Source organism: Glycine soja, chromosome 18 (assembly GCF_004193775.1).
Source record: "Glycine soja cultivar W05 chromosome 18, ASM419377v2, whole genome shotgun sequence".
NCBI lineage: Eukaryota > Viridiplantae > Streptophyta > Magnoliopsida > Fabales > Fabaceae > Glycine > Glycine soja.
The window spans coordinates 50,832,862-50,851,688 of record NC_041019.1 but is presented as its reverse complement, the minus strand read 5'-3'; the positions used below and the strand labels follow the sequence as shown (position 1 = coordinate 50,851,688).

The 18,827-nt window shown below is 31.8% G+C and overlaps 2 protein-coding genes across 6 annotated transcripts; both read right to left on the bottom strand.

Moving 5' to 3' along the window:
* Positions 1 to 355: 355 nt before the first annotated feature.
* LOC114394625 (2-dehydro-3-deoxyphosphooctonate aldolase-like) lies at positions 356 to 8,288 on the bottom strand. 2 transcript variants are annotated; one of them, XM_028356269.1, is made up of 15 exons: positions 8,216 to 8,288; positions 8,035 to 8,089; positions 7,805 to 7,902; positions 6,705 to 6,801; positions 5,942 to 6,007; positions 5,224 to 5,283; positions 5,042 to 5,116; positions 4,832 to 4,916; positions 4,315 to 4,373; positions 3,437 to 3,481; positions 2,523 to 2,621; positions 2,297 to 2,344; positions 2,103 to 2,150; positions 1,424 to 1,488; positions 356 to 818 (listed from the first exon to the last, which is right to left on the bottom strand). In XM_028356269.1, the coding sequence occupies exons 2-14, from the start codon at positions 8,071 to 8,073 to the stop codon at positions 1,432 to 1,434; spliced, it is 876 nt and encodes a 291-aa protein (XP_028212070.1). In that variant the 5' UTR covers positions 8,074 to 8,089; positions 8,216 to 8,288; the 3' UTR covers positions 356 to 818; positions 1,424 to 1,431. The 2 variants fall into 2 exon arrangements, with proteins under 2 accessions (XP_028212070.1, XP_028212071.1); XM_028356270.1 differs by having other exon boundaries at positions 8,184 to 8,250.
* A 4,748-nt stretch (positions 8,289 to 13,036) lies between these two features.
* LOC114394622 (cysteine protease ATG4-like) lies at positions 13,037 to 17,968 on the bottom strand. Of its 4 annotated transcripts, none has more exons than XM_028356261.1 (10): positions 17,804 to 17,968; positions 16,692 to 16,870; positions 16,341 to 16,610; positions 16,177 to 16,262; positions 15,990 to 16,040; positions 15,456 to 15,826; positions 14,766 to 14,904; positions 13,891 to 13,949; positions 13,729 to 13,799; positions 13,037 to 13,629 (listed from the first exon to the last, which is right to left on the bottom strand). In XM_028356261.1, exons 2-10 carry the CDS (start codon positions 16,807 to 16,809, stop codon positions 13,418 to 13,420), a joined length of 1,377 nt encoding a protein of 458 aa, XP_028212062.1. In that variant the 5' UTR covers positions 16,810 to 16,870; positions 17,804 to 17,968; the 3' UTR covers positions 13,037 to 13,417. The 4 variants fall into 4 exon arrangements, with proteins under 4 accessions (XP_028212062.1, XP_028212063.1, XP_028212061.1 ...); XM_028356262.1 differs by having other exon boundaries at positions 16,341 to 16,592; XM_028356260.1 differs by having other exon boundaries at positions 16,341 to 16,870.
* Positions 17,969 to 18,827: the final 859 nt, after the last annotated feature.

Below are 18,827 nucleotides of genomic sequence, written 5' to 3'. Positions count from 1 at the left end.
TTGTCTTTCATCGAGTGAGTTCCCTCGCCTTATTTGGTGTCACCCAAAAAAGATGATGAAATTCAAGTAAAAAACACATAATTGTTATCCTTGCAATCCTCCTCTAGGTAGCATTTGGCGCATAAACATAAAAGAATAAATATACTGTTTAATTCTCCTTGGTTCGACTTTTTCAGTGAAATCAAAGTGTAACAAAACTAAATGTAATAAAACATACAACTATCAGTGTAACAAAACCAATGTATAAACTATTTACTAATCTATTATCAGTTCAAATATCATTGCGTCATTGGAACCACCAACAATTAGTGCATAACCACTGATAGTGTTTTTAAATAATGAGGCACCAATACAATTTACCAAGTAGATCATGCATTAAACCATATATCCTTACACATCATTTTCTGATATTTCTCCTAAATCGTAAACAATATCCCTAAGCCACACGGCCAAAATTTTGAGATATTTTAGAAATGGCTTGAAAACCTTGTAGAAAGTACTTGGGAGAAATGACAAAAATAATAAATTAATTTACCTAATAATAAATTTAATAATTAATCTACCTATATCTTAATATTCAATTAATTGCCTCAACTTTAGTAACTGACATGATTAAGGCTACACAGGATATGTGACAAACTTGAGTTGGTATAGTGTTACCACTTCATAGTAACATGCATTGATCATCAAATAATATTTTTAAGATAAACTCTCCTTATAAGGAACTTGTGAGAGGAGACAGTTTTGCATTCACCCTTGAACAATCTTAAAAGACCAATGGTAAAGAAATTACATTCAGAATAACTGAAAACCATCACCTGCAAACAAAGACCAGATTTTAAAAAAAATAAAAATGAATGCATTTATGCTTTAAAATAGTTTAAGCACTTCTAATTTCATTCAAATAAAATCACAATAGGATAAAAGGCAGTAGGGTGGTTGTTTTAACTAGTTCTAGATTTATCATTAATTTGTTGCATTCCTGGTCTTGTTTTGCATTAGAAGTTTCTAGTTATTTAAACCTTGTTTCGATGCTTACATTAAGTTAAATTACAATTTAGTGATTGGTCAATGTTTAATTGAAATTAAAGGATTACTTATATTAAGCAATTTGTAACTAAGATCATAACTGATTGACTTTAAAGCTCAATTTTGATTTTAAGTCTTTACTCTTTATCAATGGATGTATATTAATTACACTTTGAAGGATGTTTCATGTAGTACGTAAAATCTTTGCCTTTATACCCTCTCAAATCTCAATGGTTTTAAGAACAGCTTTCACAATAAGATTTAAGACTGAGATACTTCTTCACAGTATACTGGTTATAATTTTAGTCAAAAAATCACAAAGAAAAAAGAACCTTAACTAGCCGGAGAAACAAAAACAAATGAATATAAAGTGAAAAAACAAAGCATTTCTTACCATTTTTTTTATTCACGAAATGGTGTGAGATCAATGTTGAACCGTTGCTTCCCTTTGCTTACCCTCTACAATATATCAAAACTGGAGTTAATCAAATATAAGTTCAAAAATACATAGCAATTCAAATTGTTTTTAATTTTTGGCAATCTCATACTTAACCCGACTATAAAAAAATGATAACACTTAATATGATACTCAATAAATAAATAAACTTAATGTGATTTAACGAACGTGCTTCAAAAATATTTCTGACTTTTGAGATAGGATATTAGCTTTCTTTCATGATTTTTGCTTTCTCCATTATTTTTTTGTATTTCTCCATTTTTTTATTATTTAATAATAAAAGAATGACCTGACTCAAATGGGATCAGGTTGCACCGATGATTGCCTAAACCCAACCTGACCAATTTTAATTGGTGAGGATCTAGAATTATTTTAATTATTTTCAACCATCTTCTGGTCACTCTTCTGAACAGAACAGTATGAGTTGGAAATTAATCCTAAAGGGGTATTTATTAACATCTTCATTGGCAAGGTATTTAATAACAAACAAGATTTTCTATTTAGAATAAGAGAACTTAATATGTCCTAGGCCCTAGAGGTATGAAGAATAGTTCAATTTGCCTACTTACAGATTTATTATGCAACTTAGAATCATAAATTTCAATCAACAACTTACAGCAATGGCTACAAGCTCTTCAAGTAGCTCCTTAAAGTGGCGCAAAGGCTGTCAAATAAGAGGATTTAGTACATACATAGTTCATTAAGTGCCCTATTTGATAAAAAAAAAAAATATAAGGAACATCCAAAGGAAAACAATATTGAGGAAATGATGTTTATAAATCTAAATAACTGTGCTAAGCAGCAACTCACCCACTGTGTTGGGCCATCAACAGGTGCATTCAGTGGATCATCATGCACCTGAAAACCCAAAAAGCTTTTAGAAGCTCAGTGATTGACAAACTAAATAAAGATACTCTTTGAATAGCAGATCTTGGAATCACAAGTATGATGGCTATATAGCTGAGATTTTACTCTGAACTACATTCTTTTATAATGATTCTAGTAAATTATAACTAGCATAGGCTATTCACCATACCTCCATGAAGATCCCATCCACTCCAACGGCAACTGCTGTCCTTGCAATGCAAGGTATTAGTTCTCGAAGACCTCCACTTGCAACACCTCCCCCATCCAACTAATCATGAAAGCAGAATTTTAATCCAACGAACCAGGTGTAAGATTTGGAAAGGTCATTTCAGAAAGTTATTTTTAAAAGCTAGAACTACAGAAGTCAGATCTGATAGTTGGGTTCAGAAGTAACATACTTAAAGATCATGTGAGACTTCAATATACTTAAAAGATTTCAATGGAGCATAGCATAGAGGTTTACACAGCAAAAACACACAGGGAACAACACAATACTTGAAGATTCTAAATGATCCTCAGTTCCTCACAAATCTGCAAAGCATAGAAGCCACACATGAACTTTAGACATTGCAAATCTGAAAACAAAACTATGATCTGTAGTTCTCCCAGCAAAATTAAATGAGTCACATTTTGACCTATGCTGTATTCACATACTATGACATGCCCAATGCAAATATAAAAAAGAGACTGTTGAAATTAAGATAATTGATGTGAAAGAGAAAGGGAGAAAAAGAATTGTCAATGGCTGATATAAAATTGATGTGCTGGTGCTGTAAAATACAAACAACACTACTTGTACAGATGTACTAGTAATCTAGGTCATGTTCTAGTGTAGCACAACACAATCAATAGAAGCCTAGCCCAATAAGACTGCTAACATACTAAGACTCAGAAAACACCAGCAATTCAAATATTCTAACAGATATTGTCAACACCAATACTTCAACAATAAAGGTTTATTCCACTATTTTTGGAATTTTTTATTTTTAAAATGTTGCAGGTTAAAATACTGTCACATGAAATATACAGTTCAAAATGACGTTAATATCAAAGAAATATGGGAATAAACAATGCTAAACACACCATCTTTCCAGCAGGCTGTTGTAGTGAGTGAGTTATATCAGCTACCTGAGGCAAACACCAAAATCAAATATTCGAGTTTTCTAAAAATAAACAGCATACAGAGATAGTAGCAAGAAACTTCACCATAAGAAAATTTAAAACAGTGCCAAAAGAAAAACTGCTTAAAAGAATAGTTCTTTATAATAAGGGAATAGTAAAGAATTAAGTTCAATCTCACTCTTATAGTTAAATAAATGCAACACTCTGCTTTACTTCTTAATTGATTCATTGAGTAAATAACTATTTTATTAATTAGGCATTGCAAGAAAGGGAAATGTTATATACCCTTTGACTAAAAGATCAACAAAAATGAATTAGGTCCTCTGAACCACACAAGAATAAATTCTATGTGAATCTATTTGTTTAGTTTTCTATCTGGTATGTATATTGGTGAATTACTTTGCATTTTGAATTCAAAATAAAATACTCTTGTTCTAGCTTATTGATAGGAGTCATCTGTACGTTAAAACTTGGGTTATTATCCAGACCAAGAAAAACATTTTCAGGAACTACAGAATAAACCTTCTCCTAAGTCAGTAAGTCACAGAGAAGGGAGAGATGTGAGCATTTGAGAGAAAATGTCCCATAGAGTAAGCAATTGAAGCAACTTTTACCATTAAAAGGTGTGTATCAGCCATCAGGTTGATTGTGTTCACATGGATTCATCTCATTTAATCAACTATAATATTTTCATCAAATAAATTATTAGGACAATGCCATCAAGAAAAGCTGCAGGAAGAAAATGCCCTTCTCAACTGTATCCTTACATTCAATAAGAAATGATATAAATGTTCAAACAGTATATCTTAAAGCATACTATAAAAGAAAGATTTACTTACAATGGGACAATTGGCTTCTCTCATCCACTCCAAGTTACGTGGATCAACAATCAAATCATCTGTATGAAAAAGGAAAAGATTTTAATCAATTCTGGGTTTTGAAAACAAAAACAAAAGAACTAATTTCAATACTAACTGTTTTAAGGCAATATTATACCTCTGATACACATTAAAAGTTTTGATTAAAAGGAGAAGCCAAGAGGTTGGGTAACAGATTAATAAAATAAAAATTGAGATTTCAATTTTAAATAAGATGAGTGAAAAGAACGCAAGACAACAATGAAATAAGAACAGGTGGCCATAGAGAAATAACTAGCATCCCTTGATATGACATTTTCTTATTGAAATTACATCTTGCAGAAAATGCTCTAAAAAATTAAGCATTACAAAATGAAAGGAAAAACAACAATTTACTCCACATTAAGCAATTACTGATATCAATTATTGAATAGTTCTTGCAAGATTCACATCATTCAGGAACATACAGAAAACCTCAAAATAGTTGCTATTAACTCACTGTATCCAAACATTGTTCCTCTCTCACAAACCATCACATTAGGATTTCCAGCTAACCGAACCTTTTCAGCTGAATTTGTCATCACCTATAGACATGAAAACTATGAAACATGAATAATGGTAAAAATCAGGAGACACTAATTCCGAGGCTTAAGTTAAGTCATTGCTAACTATTGAAATTGTAACTCATAAAGTTGGATAGTATACTAACAGAAGGAGCACAGAACTGGCCCTTCTTAATGTTGATAATTTTCCCAGTTTTGGCTGCTGCAACTAGAAGATCTGTCTGTCATTAGAAATAAAATGAATGAAATAATTGAAGTTGGCACATCTATTAAAATTTTAACCAGAAAATTATAATGGATATTGAAATTGAATGCAATAGATATTTACTTGGCGACACAAGAATGCTGGAATCTGAATGATATCTGCAACTCTGCCAACTGCTTCACACTGGCAAAAAATATAAACGTGCCAAAGGCAGACCATGAGTTAGAATCTGAACTATCAATACCACATTCCAATGACAAGTATACACTGGAAGAACCAATTTAATTATTCAATATGATAGTATATTACAAAATTATTGATAGTAAAGGTGCTAACCATTCTGAGTTTCAAAATTAGATGGGTGGGTACAGCCAAGTGTTAAGGAAAATATCAGTGATAATAAGAGAGCCAAGCTTGGATTTACAAGATATAGTTTCATACCAATGAATGATCCAAGCAAAATGTTTTTCAAGTTACCATTTCAACATAAACTGATTGCATGAGGGGAAAGAACATATAAGAATTTAATCCAGGTATCAACTATTTCATGATGTTAACAACTTAACATTCCATTTATCAGAGCATCACTTGAAGAAAAGTTAGTGCTATTTTTTTTCTTTCCACACTAACAAGCAAGTAATGATTATCCCTCCAAAACAACATATAATTAAGATCAAACTAGTTTGATTGATATGCCAAATAATGTTAGTACTGTAAGTGATCCTTGACCCATACAAGAAGGCCATGAAATATGAATTCCATACAACATAACCAAACAGACAAAAATAAATATCAAACTGACAATTGTATATTGTATATATAGTAAAACTAAACATTTTACCTGGATGGTCTCATGCACATCTGTCACTATAGGAATGTCATAAGCTATTTTTACCTTCTCGAGTATCTGAGAATAAAACATCAAAATAAGAGGGGGGAAAAAAGAAGGAAAACATTCAACAAAGATAAAATAGCTTTATCCAGTACAAAATTTGGTGATTTAGATAAAGCAATTTACATGTTAAACAAACACACTAAATGTATATTACTGTACCAGTGCTTGTGCCAATGGCTATTAAAGGTCATAAACAACTCCTTCCTAAGTAAGATTTCTGTTGTAATTCCCACACACTACAAAGATGACTTGAAATTTTACTAGTACTAGTATAGCATATTTTTCCTTTGGCACTGGAAGAGGTGACATTTGACCCATAGATGAGATTTCTCAAGGCCCTACAATAAGGTGCACAGATGCTACCTCCAACTCTGACAATATTTAACTCCAAAATCTCTAGGCATAGATGGAACCAGAAACAATATAAAGAACCCTGTTACAATCTCACATTAGCGGGATATATGGCTAAAGTACCCCTACAATGATTTGGAAACTAACACACCCCACTCCCACCCCGTCTCGAGCTACCTTTGGCAGTTATTTAGGATAAGACGACTTTATATTACTCATATACAACTGAAATCATGAAAATTTAACAGAGCTAATATAGTCTCATCATCTCATGTTATTGAACAATTACAACACCTAGAACCCTCTAGATACAAATCACAAGGAGATATTATCGCAACATGGTAGCAGAAATATGAACCTTCAATCCCTCAGCCATCCCCGGGCCACGAAATGATTTTGATGATGTTCGGTTAGCTTTGTCAAAGCTTGACTTGAAAACCAATGGTATTCCAACTCTGAAAGACACATATACACTCAAGATCATGTTAGCTTCAAAGATAAAACTAATATCATGTCTACAAACCATTTCATTCACAATTTTAACTTTGACCCTTAAGTGCAAGTTTCTAGACCATCACTCAACCATGTCTTTGTCATGTCAGTATAAGAGTTTGACTTTTCAATTAGTTTTATCATACCCATACTTTCTAAACAATGATAGGTGCAAAATAACTTCTACACAGAGTGAAAACCAATGGTATTTCAACTCTGAAAGACACATATACACTCAAGATCATGTTAGCTACAAAGATAAAACTAATATCATGTCTACAAACCATTTCATTCACAATTTTAACTTTGACCCTTAAGTGCAAGTTTCTAGACCATCATCCAGCCATGTCTTCGTCATGTCACTATAAGAGTTTGACTTTTCAATTAGTTACTATCATACCCATACTTTCTAAACAATGATAGGTGCAAAATAACTTCTACACAGACAGTGAATCAAAATTAAAACCTTTATTTTAAGAGTAAATCACATTCGTTAACTTCCCCGCAATACCCTTCTTGTTTTTACCCCTACATTAGTCCTCTTAATTGTTTGAAATACATTACATTGACACCCCTGTTACCCAAGAAATACATTGCAGTGTGTATCCTTGTAAGGGGGGTCGCAGTAAACGTTAAAAGAGCATGGGATCATGTGCAATCTTAAGAAATCTTAGGAAGTGTCAGTATAGTTAGCTCTTGCTTTAAATATTTAACTTCATACAGAAGACTACAAAGAAGTTGGCTTAAAACCAATGAGTATAACTCCCGTATCCATCTTTTTCTCATGAGTATCAAACACCTAAAATGAGTTGCCAAAGATCTATTTTTATGTAAAATCAACTACTAATAAATGTTTGACAACTCATGGTGCTACAGTGGCACTTCCTAATGGATTTCCATCAAATCACATTTATTTTCCCATTAAAAAAAAGTATTAATCATAAATAAATAGAGATAATTACATACTCAGATGCAACACTCTTGATGTTCTTAGCCATCCGCAGAATGTGCTCCTCCGATTCAATCACATTAGGACCCGCTAGCAGGAAGAACGGGTCTGCACCCTGGTGAGATTGAAAGAAACACAACCCATCAGAGAAAATTGAGAATAAAAAAAATATGAAAAAAGAGAATTTTGGCCTTGACCCAGAAAAATTCAAAGTCTAGAAAATAATAATCAGCGAGAAATCACGGACCTTGAGGTGGTTAAATAGCAATGCCGCAGAGGGATCCATTTTGCAGAAAATGAAGCTGCAGAGAGTGGAAATAAGAAAAGATGCAGTGATTCAGAACGACATTGTATGTAAAACAGAGTGAGAATGAGAGATCTGAAAAGAGAAACAACGTTGCGTTGCGTTGCGTTGCGTTGCGGTGTACCTTCTTCTCCTAGTTGATGACGGTAGAATCAGAATTATTGCACTCCAAATTCCAAAGCACAGTTATGTCGGTGGCTAAATACTACTAGTACTCTCTGGTTTTAGTTATTTTTACTAGTTAAAAAAATACTCTGTATCTCTATTTTTATTTTAAAAAAATTAAAATAAAAAATTATTAAAGAAAATAGTGATAATAATTATATTTTAAAAATTAATAAAAGAAATAAAAATAAATATATATATTTAAAGAGTAATTTAAAATAATAAATATGCACATAAAAAAATAATTATCTTTTTATTAATAGGAATAGATTCAGGAGAAAAATATTCACTTTGACTTTAATTTAATTTTATGAAATATTTTTCGAGGTATGTATAAAAAGCAAATAAAAATATATACTATAATGTCAGATATTTTAAATATATATATATAATATTTTTAAGTGAGTTTAATAGACACGAACTTTTTTATATTGTGAACAAGTAAGAAGTTAGTATTATTGTTATATATAACTGTATGTAATAAGATAATAATGTATTACATTATCAGGATATATATTATTTATTTATTAAAATTCAACCTTCAAATAATAAAAATCGTTCCACAATGACAGTAATGATCTTTCTGTCAATACAAAGATACTACTAAAGTGTGATATTTTTTTCGTTTTATTTTTGTTAGTCATTATCTAACTTATCAACTTAACAGGAATGTGTAACAAAAAAATACTTAGTGGGGATGTGAATGATTTTCATGAAATCTCAAATTCTCCTTAGTGTTATTGTAAAAAAAAAAACAGTTATTTTTGTTCTATACAGGATAATAAAACAACATAAACAAAACAAATAAGGTCTCAGGTAATGAACACCTGATACATCAGCAAAAATCAGTTGCACCATGAGAGGAGGGCAGGTGTCCTGAACATGAAAATCACATTTAGAGAGATCCATGCTTTGCTAACTCATCAGCACATTGCTTAAAGTCTTGAATTTTCTGATTATCGAAACATAATGATGAAGGGTGCTTCTATTATCTGAAATCAATTGTAAAGCCAATCTGGTGGTTGCCAACAAACCTGAATGATTTGGTAATTAAGCTGTTAATGAGGATAGCAAGTTTCTAGCAAATATGTTGCCAACCATGTCTAACTTCTTATTTCCTTCCTTCTATCATTCTTAATATCTTTATGTCTAACTTGAATTTGAGTATTTTTATAAAAGAAATTGTCAACAATTTAAAATAACAATATATCATAAATCTAAAATATAATTTATATGTTAAAAAATTATTTATTGTATATTTTAATTATAACTTAATTTATATGTTTAGAAATATTTTATTTATTATAAATTATAAATTTTAGTTGTATAAAATGAATATATATTTTTTACAATGCACAATTTAAAATATTAGTTATGTACAATACTTGTATCCAGTGAAAGGATACATGTGATAAAAAAACACAATTTATATGTAATACATAATTTAATGTATTAATTAGTTGTATTTTTTTGTCAATTATTAATTACGTGTATTAATTTATAATTAAAAATATTATATTAGTATGGACTATATAACTTGGACTAGATTCCATAGTTTTACCTCGGATTAAGGAGGTTTTTCAGTTAAAATTTTGGTGTCAACATTTACTTATTTTATTATTTGTTTGGGTTGCTCAAATAATTTTTTCCCTATAATTGTTTATTATACTCCTCAGGGTCTCAAGCAGGAAATATTAATTTGCTCATTTGATATTTTTATTGTTTCCATTGCGTGTGTTTATCTTTCCCTTTTTCTTTTTTGAAACTTTCAACTTTCCTAATACAATGTTACAAAAATTATAATAAAAAATATCAGTGATAATATAACTTTAACCAATACAATGGTTAATGCTATATAAATCATCAGGTCTCAAAATTTGATTTCCACCGATGAAAATTATAATACATATTTTACAAAACTAATTCAACTCAAATTGAAGGTGCTTCGCATGGTTTCAAGTACTTGGTATTATGAATTTGTTATTCCCCTGATTGAATAGTTTAGTATTTTTGTATTTTTCTTAACTTTTTTACCTTTCTTTGATTCTTATTTTTTCACCTTAGTTTAGTTTTTATTTTAGACAATTAATTGAGCTTAATTAATAATTATTATTTATTTTCAGATTTTATACTTACTTAACATATCTATCTATTGCAAGGCCCATAAGACACTACATAATTCTAAATGGAGTATATGAGTAGTCCCTAAAAAGCTAAGTAAAAGAGCTTCATTTTTGCCTGAGATAAGCTTGCACCAATGCCATTTTGAGGGTCATTTTGGGCTTGGAAGTCGGAACATTTGTACATGAATAATTGGATTGCGAAATTGGGTTTTGCTTTGTGTAATTAGCTTAATTAGGTAGATTAAATGAGTCTAATCAAGACTCATCCTTTCCTTATGATTAGTCATTGTGTATATTAGTGAAGTTAGTTACTTAGTTACTTCGTTTTGCACAAAAACAGATTTAGAAACTTGTGGTGTAAGATTTAGGATCAAACTTTTTTTTGTCTTTTTCTCTCCATTGTTCTTCATTCTTCTTCCTCTCTTCAACTCTGTTCTACCTTTTTCTTGCACAAATTTCGTTGCTCTTCCACTAGCGATGATCATGAAAGACTAAACAAACAATCAATCCAAAAATCCAATCCAAGCAAGGCTAAATTTGAGTTCTGGTTTAGTATTTCAATTATATGTGAATGTTCATTTTTTTCAATCTTATTTTCAATTTTCATGATTATGAATGTGTTTAGGATTGAAAACGAATTAGGTTGTGGATTCATTTTCTAGTTTCAAATTTAATCACATGTTGTTTAGATGATATTTCAATCTAATTTGTCATCTCAATAAGTTTAGAGATTAATTTGATTGAACTTTCTCTAATGAAATTGGCTGAACTTTCACAATCCGAACATTATTTGTAGAAACTGTGATAATTCGAATTGCTTGATTTAGTAAATTGGATTGATGATATTAAACCTGTTTCATATTCTGTTTCCAAATATCTGTTCTGTTTTAGATTATGCATTTCTGTTTTATGTTTTCGCATTTCTTTTTATTGCTTACAAACTATTCATTTAAATTCTCCATGTTGTTTATAAATGTATTGAAATTGAAACCAAATTGAATTGTATCTCTGAGTCGACCTAGATTATTCCTATACTACAAAATTAATCATAATTTTATTTGTTTTGAAACGATTCAACAATCACTCACTGTATAATTAAAGACTATCATTTTTAATTTGTTAAACTCTCAAGCTGAACAAATCCACCATCTCCAGAATGAGGCATTGTCTACTAGCAGTGTAATTGGCTGGCTTGTGCTAGATTTCAACCATTAGACATAAAACAAAGAGGCACACATTTGATTATGCTTGGTCTCCACATGACGCATGAAAAGAAAATGAAATGCTGACAGAATATATTCCTTTAAACAAATTTTTAGCCACTGGTAAATCATTTCAAAGGAAAACCTTAACTTTACTTCATATTTTTGTCATGGTAAAGTTCAGGTAGGGCTCAATCTGAGTTATTACAATTTAAACCATTAGATTTGGTTGAATGCCAAACTATGCATTTTGGACACTTTTAGCCCAAAATAATATCAATTTAGGTATCAAAGCCCAAGTGATCCTTAACTGTACGGTTGTTGCTACACGCACCCAAAATAATTGCTGGTACACACAGCACAACATTGCGATTCCTGTTTTGTCCTTCTGTAAAATTGATACGGATTGGACTTAAAAATTGATACGGATTGGACAATCCGTAAGTCTATTACGAATTGACTAATACGTAACCAACCAACTGAGCTAATAGACCACTTATGTTATAAAATAATTAATATTGTTGTATGTAACACTAAAATTTCTAATGTATATTTAATGTGCATGTAAATTTAAATAATAAATTTTGTGATAATTAATTTTGATCTAATAATTAATTTGTTTAGATATATAAATTGTAAATAAAAATCATAAGTTTATAAACATAAATCTACTAATGTATTTTTTAAAATATATAAATTTTAAATAAAAATCATAAATTTCATAAAAATTCATATTTGTAAACATATTAATTATTATAAAATTTATTATCTAAATTTACATATGCATTAAATATATATTAAAAAATTTAATGTTATAAATAACGACATTAATTATTTTATAACATAATTGACTTATTAGATTAGTTGGTTAGAGTATTGTACTAATAACGCAAAAGTTAGAAGTTCAATTCTTGCTTGAACCATTAATTTGTAAAACATATTTTAAAAAAATTTAAAATAAATCGTATGGATCACTTACGAACCCAATCCATAGTCTCATATGAATCCGAATGAAGTTTATGGATTGCCCAATCTGTTTTTTTTTTTCACCTTTCCGATTGGGTAATAATCCATAATGTAGACGGTGTAACCAATCTAGAAGCCAAAAATGGCTCAGGAAGCCATTTTCTCTCCATTTTTGGTGCAGAAGCAACAACCTTTATATATTGAGAGATCACTCCCATGAGTGATCTCTAACCTGCCAACTAACACATGAAGATGACAGCAGTATTGACATGTCATAAGGTGTGTATATAAAAAACATTGAATCTGTATTGAATGTGAATCCATCAATTTCTCCAATCACATTTGATTTCTTGGAACGTGTGGAACAAATGCTAAAATGTCTAGACAAAACACACTCACAGATCATTCACGTGACTAGCTAATGCGACATCACTGCAGTGCAACTACTAAAGAGCATTACCCATATTTTATATTAAGGGACTCAAGTGATTGGTTTATGCTATGTTCTATTTAAAGAAAACATTCTCTCAATATGAACTACTTTCTACCATTTAGTTGATAGTCCCACAGTACTATCCACTACATTTGTGTAGCAAATAAAAGGGTACAGGCAACAAATATGATCAAACTAGCCGTTGTAATGTACAACAAATACCTGGTTAGCTATACGAACAAATGAGCAAATGATTTTAAGCCAAAGAATCATAATGAATTTAAATTACTTTCTATAAGACTATTAAACAATGTTTGAAGAGTGGAATCCCCATGCCAGGGATCAACCAAACTTGCAGTGGCAATTAGGCCCATGAGAATCAAGCAACAAATTTTTGACCTGTACTTTGAATCCATGTCATAGTCCGGCAATCACATTTATAAGAGTTGCCAATCATCCTCATTGGTTACTGTATCATTGCCGCAGTCCATGCCAGGGAAATCTTCCTCTTGGAATCCAGTGTTGTCACCTGACACATCGTTACTCACTTGCTTTGAGAAACTCCGAGACTTAGCTACAGTGAACAACGGTGCACCATTTGATTCTTCTGCAAGCTTGGAAGCTTGGGAGCAGAAATCATCAAAATCATCTGCCAGCCACCATTATTGGAGTGATGAGAGTCAATAGAAAGCTTAGATATTAGCCGTAAGTATTGAACACTTGAAATTAGCAAGAGTAACCAGCAAACCTTTGTCTCGGCAGTAAAATCCAATAGCCAAGGATGGATCAATTGAATCTAGGGGTATGTGCCTCATAACACTAGTAAGAGTTTTAAAATAGTTAGACAATCAAGAGTGTACGAGTTGTAGTTAACAGAATAAAATAAAATCAATAATAGTAGAAAGCCTACTTGCAATGGTATGATGAAGTACCAGTAGGCTCTTGAGTATCCCCACTGATATTAACAACCTGAAAACCATTTAAGACATACTTAGCAAGCTATTGATTGTTCACCAGCCAGTAACAGCCAACACAATAATATGATTGAAGTCATGCATAAACAGCAAGGAAAGCAAATGGGATTTCATTCCCTCCCAAGTCCCAACAACTAGGTTATCATGTATCCATCTTTTTTTCTTCATTTTATAGTAATTTTGTTTGTGCACTTTCTTTTCTTTCCTTTAAGCAATTAGCAGTTCTTTTTAATTATTTTGTTTGGCACTCAAGAGTAGTACAGATAGGCTAATATTGTAATGTTTCCCTCTATACACCAGAAACCATCTCAAGCTCCCCCAATATCCAAATATGTACATACCTACACCATTAACCAAATTCTATTAGCCCATTCCCGCATTAAGTCAACAATTTGTAACCTCAAATTCAGGACCCCATTGTTACCCATTTACAAATCCAAAATAATGACATGGCAAAATAACTAACAAAACATGCATGATTGTAATTCCACAAAACATTTTCAGTAAGGTCATTGCTTTCTAAATTTGTATACATGTATTTACATACATAAAGATGCTCCGTGGTAGTCAATATTCAGGATAAAGTGCCAACAAGAAGAATTAAAAAAAGGCATTTATTATATCAAAAACACAAATAACATTTAATACTAGCTTAGTAATTAATGGCAGATTTGAAGTGAAGATGGAGCATAGCATGCCTATAAATTATACATTCAATAAGTTAATCCATATATAACAAATATGATACAAGTTTCACAATCTCAAAAGTATTGAGATGACTAATAAATAATATTTTTTTATACACTCGTACCTGCTGAACATCATGGGGATCAAGGTAGAATGCCTTCTCATTCTGAACACCAATAATGTATGTTGAAGCACCTGGTTTGCCGCCCATGATGCCAAGGCTTTGGGGAAATTTAAAAGTTGAGCGCAATAATGGAATATACCTGACAATTTATAGATGCAACCAATCAGTCATTGCGCTACAGTAAAAAATGAACAAAACCCTGTGTTGTCTAAACCTGAACTGTAATTCAGTCTGCTTGTTCTTGAGTTTAACAATTTAGGCTTAAATATCTTTTTAGTCCTTGTAATTTAACGTTTTTTTGCTTTTTTTTTTTGTTTTTAGTCCTTGCAAATTATGTTTTTGTTTTTCGTCCTTATAATGCTTTATATAACACTTTTTCCACTGTTTAAAGCCCTACCTAAAGTGCTCTAAGGACTAAAAACAAAACAAACATAATTTGCAAGGACTAAAAACAAAAATAATTTTGCAAGGACGAAAAGCAAAAAAACGTTAAATTGTAAGGACTAAAAAGATATTTAAACCAACAATTTAAGAATAAAGATAAAGGAAAGTTTCTTTGCGGATTGCCACCTCTGTTATTTGTAATCCGAATAGGCAGGGAACATTTCTTTTTAACAAATATAATGATATTACTAGGCTCAACTGTGAATCAATTACATAGTACCAAAGAACCTTGAAAATGTTACACACCTAGGATTGACTTTATCAAGTCCAAGAACCAAAGGAACCAATAAAAGTAGAGGTGTCCAAGCAGCTAAGCCACTTGAAAACTCAGAACAGCGTTTGGAGGCATCTTCAATGCAGACGACCGGTGCTCCACCACGCTCCCCGTCTTCATCTCCAGAAACAACATAAATAGCCATCGGAAGTGGCGGTTCTCCAAGGTCATTTTTCTTACGGGCTAGAACTTCCCATGTGCGACACATGGCATATGGTCCCACCCATGACCCAACAGCAAGGCCATAACCTTTACCGGCTTGAAGAAGATTGTGGATAGAAAAGGCAGAAGCCTCCGAATCACCAAAAAGTTGCAAGACGTCAATATATTCTTTATCCAGTGGCTGTAAATTATAGAAGTACAACAATGAGTCAACCCAATGACATTATATCTCAAGACAAAACAAGACATACAAAGACGTGAAGACAAAAAGTAGAACAGAGAGAAAGAGAGGGGGAAAAACAGTCTAATTACTGAAACAACACATTGCATATCAATCAGCTGACCTTGTCAATAGGTTTTCTCCATGATCTACCTAATTTATGAAAAAGTAATGCCTGTGCACAAGGAAGCCACATTAGTAGCTTTATTTTGAAAGACAACAAAAACAGGCAAAAAAGAAAAACAGAAAATATAAGGTATCATGTAACAATTTCCTTGTCAAAAGCAATCATTATATAGAAGGCATCATACCTGAGCAACCAGCATCTGACTGCTCCGAAGCATACAACCCCAATTAACATCACTGGTATACTTTGTATCTCCAATAGCATCAAAGCCTATAGTATGCATGTTAAAATTTGTTAGTTTAATATTTATCATATCCCTGAAAAGGAAGTAGTATACATTCAACAGACCTTTCCGATATGTAACTAGGATTTTTGATGAAAAATCTTGTTCAAATGATGCCAATCCATTACTAGTATCAACATCTCCAGTAGATTCTTGCTGTGAAATTTTATGACATACACCTAGAAGCCATATATCACCATCAGAACTTGAAATGTCAGTCCTGCTTGATCCTAGTACACGCTCCTGAAATCTCCTCATTGAGCCACCAGTAACAACTTTCCTCACAGCAGCTGCCCACCCACTACTTCGAGAAGGAACTGCTTTCTTTTCAGAAGCTGATGATTCACTATATGTTTCAACCACTGAAAAACCAGATGTAAAGATGCTTGACCATAAGGAAGCCTTGGGAAACTTACAGTCACTAGATCCTGCTTTTGAATAAACGGGCACCTGTGTATTATCTACAGTCTCGGTTGAGCTTTTAGAAGAGCATTTTGAAGAAACAATCCTCTCACATAGACCCTTCAAGACCATTATGAAGCTGAAGGAAACACGAGATTTGGCTCATAGAAGCAAACCAAGTTTGTGCTAATATCTGCCAGTAAAAACAGGTAAATAATGAAATAAAGACCTGAAATCTTCAAAAACACATGCTCATTATTATTCACTGACAATCTAAAAGTTGAAAGATACATCTAAGAACCAAAAAGAAAAGAAACTTTTCTTAAGCTAACACATTCTACTGCTAGCCAAAAAAGACACGATAATCTGCATTTTAGACTTCTACAAATACTCAAAGGGATGATCGAGGAAACTACCAACACAGGTTGGTTCAGCTGGTTAAAGTGATCCAAATCAAACTTTCTGCCCATCAGGAGAAAGAAGAAATGTATTCCTATCAATGAATATAGAATAAAAAAGCAACCAACAAAGAAAGAAAGAAAGCTAGAAAAAAAGCTCTAGAAGAATGAAAGCAAGAAACTAAGAAAGAAATCAATGATAAGAAAAATAATAAGTTAATAATCTATGGTACCTTCCATCAACCACCCCATATAGCCATGACTTCTTTAATCCCCTAATCAAAATAATATTAAGAAAAATTTGTGTAAAGTCAAGTGCCCCAAATCCACATAACCATCTTAAATATGAGAGAAAAGCATTATACAAACATGAAATCGATGCCCAAAATCAATGATAGCAGCATACATGTTGAAATTTAACCATGGCTTCAAATATATTGGATAATCAGTAAGAAAGTATGCATCAGCCATCAGACACATAAATTCCAAAGCAGAAAAATGTATAAAGCCAAGCCAACAAACAACACGGAAGAGAACCCAGAAGGGAATTTTGCAGAGAGACCCAAATTGAATGGTTTTTAAGGCATTCAATCAAAGGCAGAGAGAAGAAGCTAAAGCAATTGTGCGAAGAAAACGACGAATCCTCCGAGCGAAAAAAAATTATTTTTGTGTCGAAAGCGGATTCGAAGAAAATAAGGTAAAATAAAGAGAGAGGAAGGGTGACATACGAGGTTAAGGTTGTAGGTGAGATGAAGAAGAACGGAGGCAGAATTCCGATCCTAAACTCTCAGCTATGAGACTTGGTTCGGACTCTACTTCATCTCTCTCTTTCTCTCAAGTCTCAACCTCTCTTAGGTTCCTTGTTTTGTTTTGTTTTTGGCTTTTTTAATTTCTCTCAAGTCTCAACCTCTCTTATGTTCCTAACTCTGTCATTATTGAGATTACTAAAAAAATTATAATATAGAGATTACTAAAAAATTTATAAAGGAGTTCAACTCAACTCAAGCCTTGTTCTATTTTCCACGAAATAAAAAATAAAATAAACTCAACTCAAGCCTCAAATTATGGCAAACAAAATTAAATTTATCTCACTGAAAAAATTAAGGGTCGTTAAGATTTTCTGTTTTTTTCTGTTTGCTGAATGATTTTTCTGTTGTTTTCTTTTTATTTGTTATCAAGACTATCTCGATGAAAAGTTGGAGAATAATTCATTTTTTATTATGCTCATCAAAATTATTTTTCAGCCGAATTTAATGCCTTTAGAGAGAAAAAAAATAGTCAAAATGAGTATAGACTATCCAAATTTTTAAGTTTTCTTTAGATCTAAAGACTATTAAAATTCATTTGGCCTCTTCTAATAAAATATTTTATAAGAAATCAGTTGGTTGGTTTGAGATAAACTATGTGGCCTAAAGGATAATGGAGGTTTCTGGAACATTTACGACTTCAATTTGGACATGTTAGAAAAACAAGGATGGAGGTTCATCTCTAATCATAATACTGTCATCTCCTAAATATTTTTCTAAAGTAAATTTTATGGGTGCGAATCTTAGTAGCAACCCATCATTCACATGGCTAAGCATAAAAAAAATGCTCCTTAAGAAAGGGGTTAGACGGAGGTTGGGGCCAAAATGATGCTAATATTAATGTATGGAGGGATCCGTGGCTGCAGGATAAGCAAAGTGCGTTTATTAGATCACCCATTATTGAAGGCTTGGAAGAGTTGAATGTGGAAGCTCTTATATATAGATC

Bases quoted from the DNA above. Each gene is read 5' to 3' on its own strand.
- LOC114394625 (XM_028356269.1), bottom strand. From the start codon at position 8,073: ATGGATCCCTCTGCGGCATTGCTATTTAACCACCTCAAG. The intron at 2,622-3,436 runs GTGTGTTTAGCA...TTTCATGATTAG, and splicing joins AACAGCCTGCTGGAAAGATG to TTGGATGGGGGAGGTGTTGC. The intron at 2,151-2,296 runs GTGAGTTGCTGC...CTTATTTGACAG, and splicing joins TTGATGGCCCAACACAGTGG to CCTTTGCGCCACTTTAAGGA.
- LOC114394622 (XM_028356260.1), bottom strand. From the start codon at position 16,809: ATGGTCTTGAAGGGTCTATGTGAGAGGATTGTTTCTTCAAAATGCTCT. The intron at 16,263-16,340 runs GTCTGTTGAATG...TGCATACTATAG, and splicing joins CCTAGTTACATATCGGAAAG to GCTTTGATGCTATTGGAGAT. The intron at 16,041-16,176 runs GTATGATGCCTT...CCTTGTGCACAG, and splicing joins GTCAGATGCTGGTTGCTCAG to GCATTACTTTTTCATAAATT.